General features: G+C 50.1%; 3 protein-coding genes across 13 annotated transcripts in view; all 3 read right to left on the reverse strand.

Annotated features, from left to right (window-relative positions):
- Nucleotides 1-3,026, reverse strand: part of LOC101075769 (receptor-type tyrosine-protein phosphatase S-like) — a 47,983-nt gene extending 44,957 nt beyond the window's left edge. For 4 of the 10 annotated variants that reach the window (XM_029830728.1, XM_029830724.1, XM_029830727.1 and 1 more), the window contains exon 1: nt 2,714-3,025. The gene's annotated coding sequence lies outside the window, so the exon portion shown is untranslated. Of the gene's footprint in view, nt 1-2,713 lie in introns of all 10 variants that reach the window. The other 6 variants (XM_029830732.1, XM_029830731.1, XM_029830730.1 and 3 more) reach the window with 2 other exon arrangements.
- Nucleotides 3,027-4,726: 1,700 nt separating this feature from the next.
- On the reverse strand, nt 4,727-7,824 carry fem1a (fem-1 homolog a). The gene has a single exon (XM_003975673.3). It carries the CDS (start codon nt 7,638-7,640, stop codon nt 5,787-5,789), a length of 1,854 nt encoding a protein of 617 aa, XP_003975722.1. The 5' UTR covers nt 7,641-7,824; the 3' UTR covers nt 4,727-5,786.
- Nucleotides 7,825-8,856: 1,032 nt separating this feature from the next.
- Nucleotides 8,857-12,093, reverse strand: LOC101071623 (C2 calcium-dependent domain-containing protein 4C-like). Of its 2 annotated transcripts, none has more exons than XM_003975695.2 (3): nt 11,787-12,093; nt 10,661-11,427; nt 8,857-10,541 (listed from the first exon to the last, which is right to left on the reverse strand). In XM_003975695.2, exons 2-3 carry the CDS (start codon nt 11,393-11,395, stop codon nt 9,990-9,992), a joined length of 1,287 nt encoding a protein of 428 aa, XP_003975744.1. In that variant the 5' UTR covers nt 11,396-11,427; nt 11,787-12,093; the 3' UTR covers nt 8,857-9,989. The 2 variants fall into 2 exon arrangements, with proteins under 2 accessions (XP_003975744.1, XP_029687520.1); XM_029831660.1 differs by having other exon boundaries at nt 10,661-11,430.
- Nucleotides 12,094-12,385: the final 292 nt, after the last annotated feature.

Raw genomic sequence — 12,385 nt, forward strand, 5'->3', positions numbered from 1 at the left:
CTTTAAGGAAGATGCGCGGAATATTCAGCCGTTTGAAGGTTCGCCCGCAGCTCTCCGCTCACATCAAAGCGGAGGCTGCTCACTGCAAGTTCTGATTAGGCAGTTTGTCCTCTGCTTTGTCAGCCATGTTGTCACTCAGCCCGACCCTCCTAATGACTCCTGTCAGTCAGGCATGTAACTGTCAGACCCAGTCAATGGTGGCACGCCATCCTCCCATAATGGGATAATGAGCTGTGTACAAACACACATTTAGGCATTTTTCAGCACCAAACGTCAGCGGAGCAAACGAATAAATGGCCCAAAAAAAAAGTTGCTTCAAAGTGGAGTCTGGGAAAATGAAAATCTTGATGGGTTTGACTTGAGGAGCCGAACCGGAGGACGGCGAGGCAGCGGCGGAGTGATGCCTTCCCTCGCAGGGTGAGGCGAGGGGAGGGGAGGGAGGAGTGGTGAGGAGGAGGAGGAGGAGGAGGGTGAAGATGTCTTCAGATGTGGCAGCTGTGATGAAAAGAGAGGCGAACGACTGGAGACAAGAGGTGGAGAGGAGGGGAAGGGGTAGCGGAGGACTGTGCATTATTCATCCCTGCTGACACATCAGTATCTGTGATTCATCTGGAGAAGGGCATCAGTCAACACCCCCCCATCCACCCCACCCCACCCCACCCCACCCCACGTGTGACAAAACACGCAGAAAAACATGACCGTGAACGCCACGCAGGGCTGTAGAGGAGAGATGGGTCATGGCGCGGAGAAGATCTTTGACGGCGTTGGGCTCTGACCTGATGGATGAAGCGCGTTGTGCGATTGTTTCTGTCTCAGCGGCTCCATCCATCAACGTGACGGCGCGGCCTTATCAAAGATCAATCAGGTAATCAGCACCAATACTGTGGCTAATGCAGGCTAATGATCGCCTCACGCGAAGAGCAACGGAAGGTCCCTCCTCTGCGAGGCTCCTGCCTCTTTAAAACCTGCAAAAACTATTTCACCGTGGATATTCTTATGATTCCATTGCACAATAATGCCGATTTATCCGACTGGCAAAGGTCACCTGAATAAACAAACCTTTCCTGCACACGCTGCTGTTGATTTCCTTCTTGCTGCCGTTCGACCGAACCTGACATCCAGGCAAATATTTTCAAAAGATTTTCCCTCTTAGCATCATTTGAACCTTACTGCTGCGGCTTCATTCTGCATGCTGGTGCGCTTCGTTCCCCAGCAGCACCTGAATAAAAAAGCAGGCGCGCCGGCTAAAGCCCGTCATTCTGACGTCTCTGAAAAGGTCAATTAATATCAATGCTGGTACAACAAAGTTTCCCCCCCTCTTCTACATAAATCCACGACCAGAACCGAGAAAGAAACAGAAGGAAAGTACCAAAGGGTGTGGGAATGAGGCTGCTCTACTGGGAGCATGTGCCATCCCATCCCAACATTCCAGTTTAGATGGATCCTGATACCACTGAGGCCTGTGACTGAACCCTGAGAAATGCTATTTAAAGGAGAGCACGCTGCCACCGCTGCTCCTAACAGCGACTGGATGAGTACCTGCGGGCCGAGAGCTCCTCAGCTCGCAAAGCAAAGCCAAATTTGACTTATTCTGCTTCCATGCAATGACCCCCCCCCCCCCGTGAATCTGAAATTTCACAGGAGAAAAAGGGGGAGAGAATCAACCAAAGAGAGGAAGGAATCCATGTGTGAAAATGACTGATTAAAATAATTAGGGATGTGGAAATGGTCTGGAACAATAACCAGCAAACGCGAGGCGCCCCAGGGAAAATTTCCCATCTGTGCGCGAGGGAGGAAGACCTCCCTCAGATGCGCCACAAAAGTGCGATTTTCCAGTTTACGCAGGCCACAAAGCGGAAACACAACAGAGCCTGAACGGGCATCAAGAGTCCACGATTCCACCCCCAAACAGGCCGCTACGTCCCATTAACCCCCCCCTCAGCCTGCACGCATGAGTGGCCCGTGTTAGCAGCAGAGAGCGTGCAGACATATGAGGAGTGGACACACGGAAACATGCGTGTGCAGATGGGTTTGTTGCAACGGCTGTGAGGAGCAGATGCAGCCGCCATCCTATTTGTTAGAAAACAGTCCCACTAAATAAGCCGATCCATCTTGCCACCCGGCGCCTTTAGTAAATAACGCCACACTGGTGTCTAATAGAACCCTCAGAGGTGATGAGAATGACATCACGGTGATGAGACCTTTCTGTGCAATCACCAAATTATCAGCATAACAAAAGCATCATACTCCTTTTCAGCCCCATTGACTGGTTCTTTTTCCTGCTTTCTTTCATTTTGGGACACTTGAATGCATCCCGAGTGTGGTTTGACGGGCATAAAAGCTACTTGGTGCATGTTGGATGGTGAACAAAGGCTCTGCCAGTCTGCCCCGAGTCCCTCATGCTGCCCAGCTAACAAATAAGCAGGGGGGGTCGAGGAACGCGCACTCGCGGGCACCGCCGTCGCCAACCAGCCTCTGGTCTGCACAATCTTGACCCAAACGCCGGAGCAAAAGTATAAAGTGAGATGCAAGAAAGCAAAGAGCTCCGAGGGACGGAGGGACGCGCGCCCCTGATCAACCAGAGATTCCATCAGCACTAACTACTTATTTATTTCATTTTAATGGAGTGTTTGGCTGTGCAGAGGGCACGTCTGGGTGGGGTGCACCGCGCACTGCAACCATCAGAGACGTGAAGGTGTTCGGCCGCGGTTACCTTGGCAGGAAGTGCTCCGTCTTCTTTGCCGTCTGGTAGATTCATGTGGGTGGATTTGCAGCTGGAGGCGTCCTCGGAAACAGCGGGGATGAGAGTAATCCAGTGGCAGCGCGGCTCCGGTCGGGGTAAGGTCTGCCTTTGGGAGGGATGCGTGCGCGCATCGCCGGCGCTGCTCTGCACACGGACCTGGCTGTGGACCGGAACACGGCGAACGCTCTTCAGCCCTTCTGAGAGCGCAACCGTGCGGGCGGCCTCAGATGCTGCTGGTTGATGTCATTGATACTCCCTGCCTCCTTCCTTAACGCCCTCCTCCTTTTTGCCTTCTCCTCTCCTCCCCCTCCCTCTACCTCTCTCTTCCCAACACACCGGATTTCTCCCCCCCCCCCCTCCCCCTCACAGGCTCCAACTTTCACATGACGTGATGCTGGCGAGGGTCTCCAATAGCAACCGCATCCCCCATCACCCCCTATTGCCCCCATCATCCAGCCCGCGCGCCCACCTCCGGCTGGACCGCTGCCTGGTGCATAGAGGGGGTTGCTGAATCCCCCCCCACACCCCTAGTCTGCTCCCCGAAGGCAATAATGGAGATAAGAACCTAGGGAGTCAGTAGATTCCCTTAATATTGGGTCTAATTATAGCTGCTGGCAGAAAGGCAGAACAAGAGATCCATGACGGTGTGTGTGGATAAAAACGGACTGATCTGCACCACAGAGCTCCACACGGAAGAATTAAAGGGAAATAAAGAAAACCTGACAAAAAGTAGAAATATGGCCACCAAACATGACATATATTTGGAAGCTTAGTAGGCCTTCTATCTCTTTGATAATCTATTTATTGTAGTGTTTTCAACAAGAAACAAAATATATTTGATCAGTCCTTAGAGTGTATCAGATGTGCGCCCATTGTCGACTAAATTAATCTGTTTCAATATCAATATATGGGAAATTGAGCTGAAAGATTCAATCACCTTTTCGCAGAAAGGCCATTAATCATGTTTGGCATTAATCAAAATGGGATCTGCTGGATTTAACCCCTAAAAACGCGCCATACTCTAGCACAAGCTGGTCTTTATTGTGCTTATTTCTGTGGGTTTTTTTTTTTTTTTTTTTTTAGGTCGCACAATGTGAAGCCAGCGCAGCCACAAGGGCAGCGTGCGAGGTGTTGGATGTGGGACGCGATGGCGCTGCCAGAACCACTCTTTATTGCTCCCTCTTCGGGGCATTGTTCTGCAGAGACCCGGCGTCAGCATCTCTGCACTCCGGTCCACCCATTCCACCCAGCGCGGTGTCAGGCTGGAAGTCAATCTCAAACTAACTCTGCCTCCGATGCAAGAATTAATTGACAGGAAAATTAACCAACTGCCACCACCTCTGATGGTGATGGGGAGCTGCCTTTCTGGAGGCTTGAGCGGACAAAGGCTTCCGGTTTGGGATTCTCCGGGTCACTACTGCCATCTAGCGGTGGCTGCTTTGAAACTCAGGCTTGGGCCCCCAAACCAAAAGTTAGGACACTACAATCCCAATTAACTGAGATCATTATTACATCCGTGCTTGTTTCTGCGGCAGCACGACGCCAACACTGAACATTTTAAGCAAGCAATGGAAAATGTGGACTGGATTAAAAAGAAATACGATGCTCTTTACTGTCATGGTGACACATTGTGGCCGTATTCCCATTTTCAGAGGAGAGGCAAAGGGTGAATGGGCCCTAAAATTAGCAAGGCAGGAGCCTTGTCTCCAACACTGCCGTGCAGCAGTGACGTTAATTGGACTATTTATACTTTAAGCGCGCGGGAGCGAGAAAGATCGAGTTTCTGCTTCGCTTTATTTCAGTGGCCTCAGGTTTACCCCGAGCAGAGCGGCGGGAAGCCCTTGTTTGGACGGAGGTTCGGCCTGGATGCTGATTAGCTGGGCTAAAAATCGATGCATGAGGAGCAGGGACAAACAGCTGGGTTTGAAACCTTACAAAAATAGCCTGTTTTCAGGCCGACGACAATAACGTCCACACACAGCAGCTGATGCAGCGACACTGAATTTTATTCAAGTATCTCCCACACACTTTTGTTCTCGAGCGATCGTCTGTGCAGCCATTCAGCCGAGAGAGAGAAAGGCAGCCACTGTTCACAGTGTGAATGCCAGTTGTCTGTTTAGGATTGGGAGCCTGCTGCGGCGTGCACGTCACGGCGCGGAGCGCAGGCAGACACAGCAGTCACAATAACACAAGATAAATAGATGAGACGCCGTTGTAAGACTAAATGCAGGAACAGGACAATCGGTTCCTTCCTGGTAAAGGCAAAACTCAAAAAAAAAAACCAAAATCTGAACGGCCGTCAGTTGATGTCCCCGCTTCCAAAACTGCTTCTCCACCAACGATTTACACGTCTTTAGATATTTGAGATGAAGGTAGGGACACTCAGGGCCCTCGTTTGAAGAAGAACTAATCAATCCAGACTTCATTCACACATATTATATACTGTATATATATATAAAAAAAAACATTCTTAAGATGTCAATTAACCGTCAGTGAAGTGGCCTCTGGCTGGAAAGCTGTTGTACTTTAAAACACATCTGACAAATGGAAGCAGAGTCCCATAAAGAACCATGTTTGACTTCTGATTGGAGCGTCACAAACTGCATAGGTTCTCAACAACTGTGCATACAACAAAGGTGACCAGCTCAAGTCTTAGGAAAAGACCCCCCCCACTCATCTTCATGCATGTAAACAGCCCACCGTGTTCAGATACTGTAATACTAAATAATCCTCCCACACAGCCCAGCACCCCACCTGTCATCCCATAATACTCTATTTTTACTGACCGAATGGAATTGGTGTAGTTTACATCAAGCCATGACTCCACCCAGAGTTAAACGGTACTCCAAAGAATTCAATTACATGTCTGGGAATTTAAAACCAAATCAAACGTGACGGCCTGGTTTTTATTGCTGAGGTTCAACGGGGTCAAACCAGGGACGCAGAAGGTCAAACGGAGGCGAGGATGAACGCAAAGGTCACGAAGACAGATGGTTATGGAGCAGTGGCGACGGGTGGTGGGGGGGGGGGGTCGCTGAGGAACTCAGTGCAGCTCAATGAAAGCCTCCATCTCCTCAGAAATGAGCCCCCTGTAGGGGAGTCTGTGCTTCTCGATGGCACGAGCCGCCAGGCACTGAAGGGTGACGCAGTTCAGCGGGTAGATGGCGGGGTGGCCGCTGCTCGGCTCGTCCAGCAGCTCGTAGGCCATCTTCCTCTGGGCGTTCTTCGCGTCGAAATGAGCCCCGGCCTTTATGAGCAGAGCCATGATCTCCGGGCAGCCGTTGCTAGCAGCGACGTGCAGCGGCGTGTTGTTGTCGTAGTCCCGGGAATCGATGTCGGCGCCGCATTCTAGGAGCACCGCCGCCACTGCCTGAGAGGGGAAGCGACCCACGGGGTAGCGGCCCACCGACGTGGTCTCTTTGTCTACGGCCATGTGGAGGGGGGTGAAGCCGCTGCGGCCGCGGGGATTCAGCTTCAGCAGGCGGTACAAGGTGTGCTTCTTCTGGTGCTCCTGCTCCGGACTACAGTCCAGCTTCTCCAGGAGGAAGATGAGGTGCAGGATGATGGAGAGCGCTTTGGTGAACTGGGAGGCTTCGGGCAGGTTGCCGTTCTGGGCCATCGCTCTCTCTACTTCCCGCACGCTTTTCCCCAGCACCGTCATCAGGTCGGAGAAGGTGACGCGCGTGGACATGGTGCCCTTGGCGCGGTCCTGAAGGACAAAAGAGAAGAGCTCTGCAAAGGAGAGGAAACTGGAGGCCGTCATTGGACTGAGAGGGTCGAGGTTGCTCTGCTGCATGTCTAAAGCATACTTCCACAGGCTGATGCACCGCTCAAAGTTGCCCGAGTCGGCGTACACGGCTCCCCTGTAGCGGATATAATAAGAAGTGTCCGGATGAGAAGGTCCGAGGATGCGCTCGCGGATCAGCAAAGCCTGCATCCTCATTTCATCGGGGTCTGTGATCAAAGCCTCGAGTTCCTCTACGGTGTTCACCTCCTGAGCGCAGCCGTATGCTGGGACGGGAGGACCAGGCGGGGGCTTGGCCAGGGATTCGGTGATATACACTGGGTGCCTCAGCTCCATGGCCCATCTCCAGTACCTCATTGCACCGAGCAGATCCCTCTTTTTGTCCACAAACGTCGCCCCGAGGAGCTCGAGAGCGTCGACGCGTTCCTCTCTGGAGGTCCGCGTCTGGTGGACGAGGTACACCACGATGTTGGCGTGACCGGTTACGCTGGCAGCGAGGAGCGGGGTCATGCCGTACCCGTCCCTTTCCATCTGAGCATCGCACTTTAGCAGCATCTTCATGATGTCAAGACTCCCCGACTCGGCGCAGTCGTGCAGGGCGGTGTTGCCCTTCACGCTCTTGCGGTTGACATCAGCTCCTCGGTCCAGCAGGAACTTGGCGATCTCCTTGTGGCCCTTGTAACACGAGATCATGAGGCAGGTGTGGCCGTGGCGGTTGGCCACCTCCATGTCGGCTCTGTGGTCCACCAGATATCGGACTATCTCGAGATGCCCGTCAAAGCAGGCGGCCCGCAGGGGCGTCGAGTTGGTTAGTGTGGCATTGTTGACGGAGGCACCGCGTTTCAGTAGCCTCTTCACCACCGGGAGGTGACCGGCCGCCGATGCCGCCCACAGCGGCGGAGCACCTTCGATGGTCTCGCCGTCAAAGTTGACCGCCCCCCCGAGTTCAACATTGGCTTTACAGTGTTCGAGGAGGTAATCGACCACCTCTAAATGTCCGTATCGAGAGGCGATCAACAGAGGTGTGCCTCCCTGGGTTTTCTCCTCGGCTAATGTCTCTAGTTCCTCAGGAGTTTTGTTGCTCAGCAACTTCTGGATAAGTTTCAGCTTACCATCCCTGGCCGCGTTGAAAACCGCCGTCGATATGTCCATTTTATAGGGTGAACGCTGCCGAGCTGGACGCCAGCCCCATAACCACTCGTTTACGGAAAGGCTGGCGCGTATGTTTTTAAATAGCAAAGCGTAGGAATCTTAGTTTGGACGCGGATTGCAGCTGACATCTTTCTGCCATTTTGAGGGTACTGTCAAGATGGCGTTTGTGTTGTTTGACAGTTCTATCCGTCCGAGTTTAGAAATGTGGGTTGTGGGTAATGTAGTTTCGATACACACGGGTCGAGGTAAGGGCGGGCTTCCTAGTTTTAAAAGAACTACATGTCCCAGGATGCACGTGATTTAAATGACCTACCAGCTGATGAGTTCGTTGGAATTGGTTATAGACGGTACCAGCCGACGCCAGAATCAAGCAAATGTAAATGTTTTGAGACGCTGAGGAAACATTTAGGTTAATAGAGATATATTAAGTATGATTATTTCTTCAAATGTATTGCACAAATTATGTGGAACGTTTCATTTCTGTTTTGTTTCTCACCTTTTTTGCAGAGTGGCTGTCGCGTTTGTTTTGTTGAAATGCTTGTTCTAAAAGTTTGAAGGTTTTATTTCATTTTAATTGCTTCAATGTAGATATAGGCTACAAATACACAAAGGGGGCGGGAAACAGCTAGGTCAATTGTCTATTAAAAGTTGCCAAAACAGCCTCAGATTTTTTAAATTTCACATTGTGTAAAATGGTCATTTTTAAGATTTACCAGTAGAGGGGGCATTTGAGCCATAGTTCATTCGTGCTCTTTATATCACGAGGGACCACCATTTATATTTGAAACGGTATAAATGTGAATTAAAGACTGCTTCCCCAGCAAAAATAAAACCCCATCTCCATCCCTGCGTAAACCCAACTATTGAACTCTAAACTAGGGGATAATCTAATTGCACATGTCTACAGTAACAGGATGTTCAGGAAGTGAGAGCAGATGAGCCAATGAATTCACTACCTGCCATCCATAATAACTATTCGAAACTCACTGGAGGATAGCCTGCGAGGCAAGCATGTTTTTCTAATTAAGCAGGGAGTTTGGAGATTCACAGAGACAATATTGTCTGCAATGAACCAGTGTTCATTTGTCTCACAAATGAAACTGCTCATATCCGTCTCAGAGAAAACAGCCTCTACTGGAGCAGAAATCAAAGGAGAGCAACGATTGCTCTTCAATCAGTGTAAAAATCCTTGAATGAGAAAAGCATCAGAAGTTTAGTCTCAGTGTTTTTATTAATAAATCCACAGGCATGTCACACCACTTAACAACACCAGCGGCGATTATAATCTATTTTCAGTTTTTCTCAAGTACAATCATCCACAGGAGCGTGCAAAAGATCAACATGCAACATTACTCTATTATACTTATTGCAAATAAAAATACACGTCCAGGTTAAAAGATCTCATCAATGCACTGGAACTGATAGATACTGATGCAAGAAAAGAAATAGCCCATCTTATTCGGTGTTCAGACAGAAGTATGCAATGCCGACAGCACCACGTTTCACAAAGTCGATACACTGTTAGGTTCCCAGTAATTGTCTTCTCTGCTGATTTCATCTCAGCTGAGCTCCAGTCAAGATCAGAGGTGCCGAGTATTGGCACCTCTGAAAGGGATCAATGTGACCTTTTCTTTATTTAACACAAATTTTGAAGATCACTTTGACATTTGTAATAGAAGAACTTTTATGTTTTGGGGTGGGGGGGTAAACACTGAGACTATAATGGCAATATTAAATCTGATAAAACCTCGTTTGTAGAGCCACAAACATCATTGCTATGAGAGATCAAACAATCAAAGAAATGATGCATTGTGGACTCCACTGATGTGCATCAGGGCAACAGAGAAGCTGACATTTCCATATATATGTGTGCTTTCAGCTAATATTATCTTTTTAGGTTCCGACCTCAGTTTGGGTGGACTTCACCCTCATCAATATTCATCTGCATCGATTAATATTGACCATATTTACATTATTTTGATTCGCTACGCTCTGGATTCTATCATCTAATGTCAATAATGACGAGTCACAGCGACAGAGCAAAATATTCATTTTTAAACATATACTGTTTATAGTTGTAACATCTTTCAGCACGTACTTGCATTTAGGGGTTCTAGGAATCTATTTATCTCCACCATTGTATTCATAGTTTGATGAACCTCGTCCTTGTTTTTGCTCTGATTTATTTGACAGGATGCAGTTTGCTGGTAATCGGTTGGGTTAACCACTGCACCTGCCGGGTATTTATCAGATCACAGCACAGGATGGACGAGTAGCCAGAGATGGGAAAAAAAAGGACCCTCGAGACGTGAAGCTGCTTGTTTTCATCAAAGTCCTGACAGGAGCTCCCTAAAGGTCTGAAAGCAGCTCGCTGAGCAGCACCTCCCTCTCTCCTAGGAGGACATCTCTCCTCAGGCTGGTGCCTTTGTTCACTACCTTTATCTTCATGGCCAGACTCTTGACTTGTGCCTGAGGCAGCGCGTCAAAAAAGAAGTCTTCATTGAATACTGGGTTCCTGCTATTCTTGATAATGGTGCTCCTCTGTTTCTGCTGCTTGCCAGGGTTCAGGTAGAGTGCCACGCAGCAGTTGATGCTCTTAAGGTCCGTCTGCCTGTCATAAATGGCTTCGGCTGTGAGCACGCGGACCCTCAGCCGAGCCGCCTCGCGGTCGTAATGTGTGCTGAGCCTCAGAGTGCCCCCCTTGTGGAGGATGACTGTGTGCTCACGCTGCAGGATGTCTGACGCTGTGGCCCTCAGGCCGCTGCCTCTACATCCATGGAAGGCAGGGGATCTGGGGCAACGCACGCGGCGGCGCTGCATGTTGGGACTGTTGTCCGCTGAGCTGCAATCGTCAGTGGAAACAGAACTGTGGCGTGCCAGGGAGCGCTTGGCACGGGACACCTTGTGGGAAGTGGAGAAACATACTGGTGAACCATTATTGGCAAACAGTTTTGTAACTCTTTTCTAACGCTCGAGACCACAGTTCCAAACACGCCAAGTGTTGCGGAAACGGTTCTCACCTTTGCTTGTGTCCCCTGTGTGATGGACCGCAGCAGAGAGGCCGATCGGGACAGGAGAGGGGAGTTAAAGGGGGAGGAGTCTGCTGAGGAGCAAGTGTCACTCTCTCCACCGCTGAAATACCGGTACTGGTTGTGGTCCACTGGGGTGAGAAGAGTCCCCCCTTGGGAGCGCCTCTGTGAGTTTGGAGACGTGAGAGGGCTGCTGGGGTCGCTGTGGAACAGACTCTCCTTGCGTCTGGTGTGAGGCGACTCCACGAGGGTGGAAAAGCCGTAGGAGGTCTGGGCCTTGGGGACGTACGGCAGGGACATCGCGGTCTGTGACTGGGGGTCCGCATTGGTGTTGAAGTCGGTCCTGGCCCTGTCTGACGCACTCGGCTCATCAGCGCTCTCAATCTGGATGATGTGCCGGTTGGCTGATTTCTGGAGATTACGCGCGTCTCCCCCATGCCGAGAAAAGAGGCGAGGGCTGCAGGGGTTCTTGCTGCTCCGGGCTCTGGGGCTCTGGCTGCAGATGGCGTGGTCAGATGAGGAGGGCCGCAAGCTGGAACTGTATGGTTCTGGGGTGAGGGGCTGCTCTGGCGGGCAGCAGATCAATTTTGGTGGTATGAAGAAATCGGGGATCCTTTCCGGCGTGAGGACGTTGGCGTAAACGGAGATGGGAATGGCCTCTATGGTCTGTGGAGGCTGTGTTCCACTGCTCTCCATGGAGCCTCGAAGCTTCTCCAGCAGCCACATGCCCACGTATGACGCCTCAGTGGACAGTTACTCTGCTAGCAGGAAAGTCATGCATGAAGGAGAGAGCAGGTGCAGTCAGAATGGCATCAACAGTATTTCATCTTTTTGTAAAGGTTGGCTCACTTTCATTCCCAGCGAGAGAAAACAGGGCTCCTCCAGCACGCACAAGTGTAAATTAAGAAATAATAAACTTTGAAATTAAACCCAAGAACAAACAAATTCTTTACAAATCGGTTTTAATCATCACTCCAAATGATTTGACTCAAAACAAACCTCAGTGCGCCACCAAATTAAAACGACCGTCCTCGTTAAATCGCAATCTCGCCATCAAATCAGTGTTATATTACTAAACTTAACTCATCCCTTTAGATTATATCAGATCACCACGAACCTGTAGAGCGTGAAACTCCTTTCCTGGGTAGAGAAAAATCTCCCTCTCGGCGTGCGCTTTTTCACAAACCTCTCCGGACGCGCCGTGCGTAAAAGGCAACTCTAGCCTGAGCTCAGATCCAGAAGCTTTTGCCAGCGGTGTGTGGGTGTTGGATTAAATACCCCGGCTTTATATGATGGGGTCTCTGACTTCTGAGCCAATAAGAAGATCGTGATACCTTTCCATGCTGTTTATTGTGAGAACCGCTCCGGCGCGGCCACAGGGGAGACGCAGGGTGGGAGGGAAGCTGAGGACTCTGGTCTCATCAGTTGAAGTGTTGCAAATGATGCGGGTTTCACTCCTCACGCCCCGTTGGTTTTTTAATGGAAGCGTCACAGGAATTTCGTTCCGTGTTATATTCTCCCTTGTGTTGTTAACACATACGGAGCTTTTCCATCTGTAATTAGACAAAGTAGTGATAGTGTGAGGCGACATCTACAGTCTCGATTCGTCTCACTCCATCGGGTTTTGGTCCGTGTTGGGATTAAACGCACGACAAAAAGACCTTATTGTTTCAAAAATTCTATAATTTAATATAGCTGCTGGCACAGCTCACCTGT

This window comes from Takifugu rubripes, chromosome 22 (assembly GCF_901000725.2).
Source record: "Takifugu rubripes chromosome 22, fTakRub1.2, whole genome shotgun sequence".
NCBI classification, from domain to species: domain Eukaryota; kingdom Metazoa; phylum Chordata; class Actinopteri; order Tetraodontiformes; family Tetraodontidae; genus Takifugu; species Takifugu rubripes.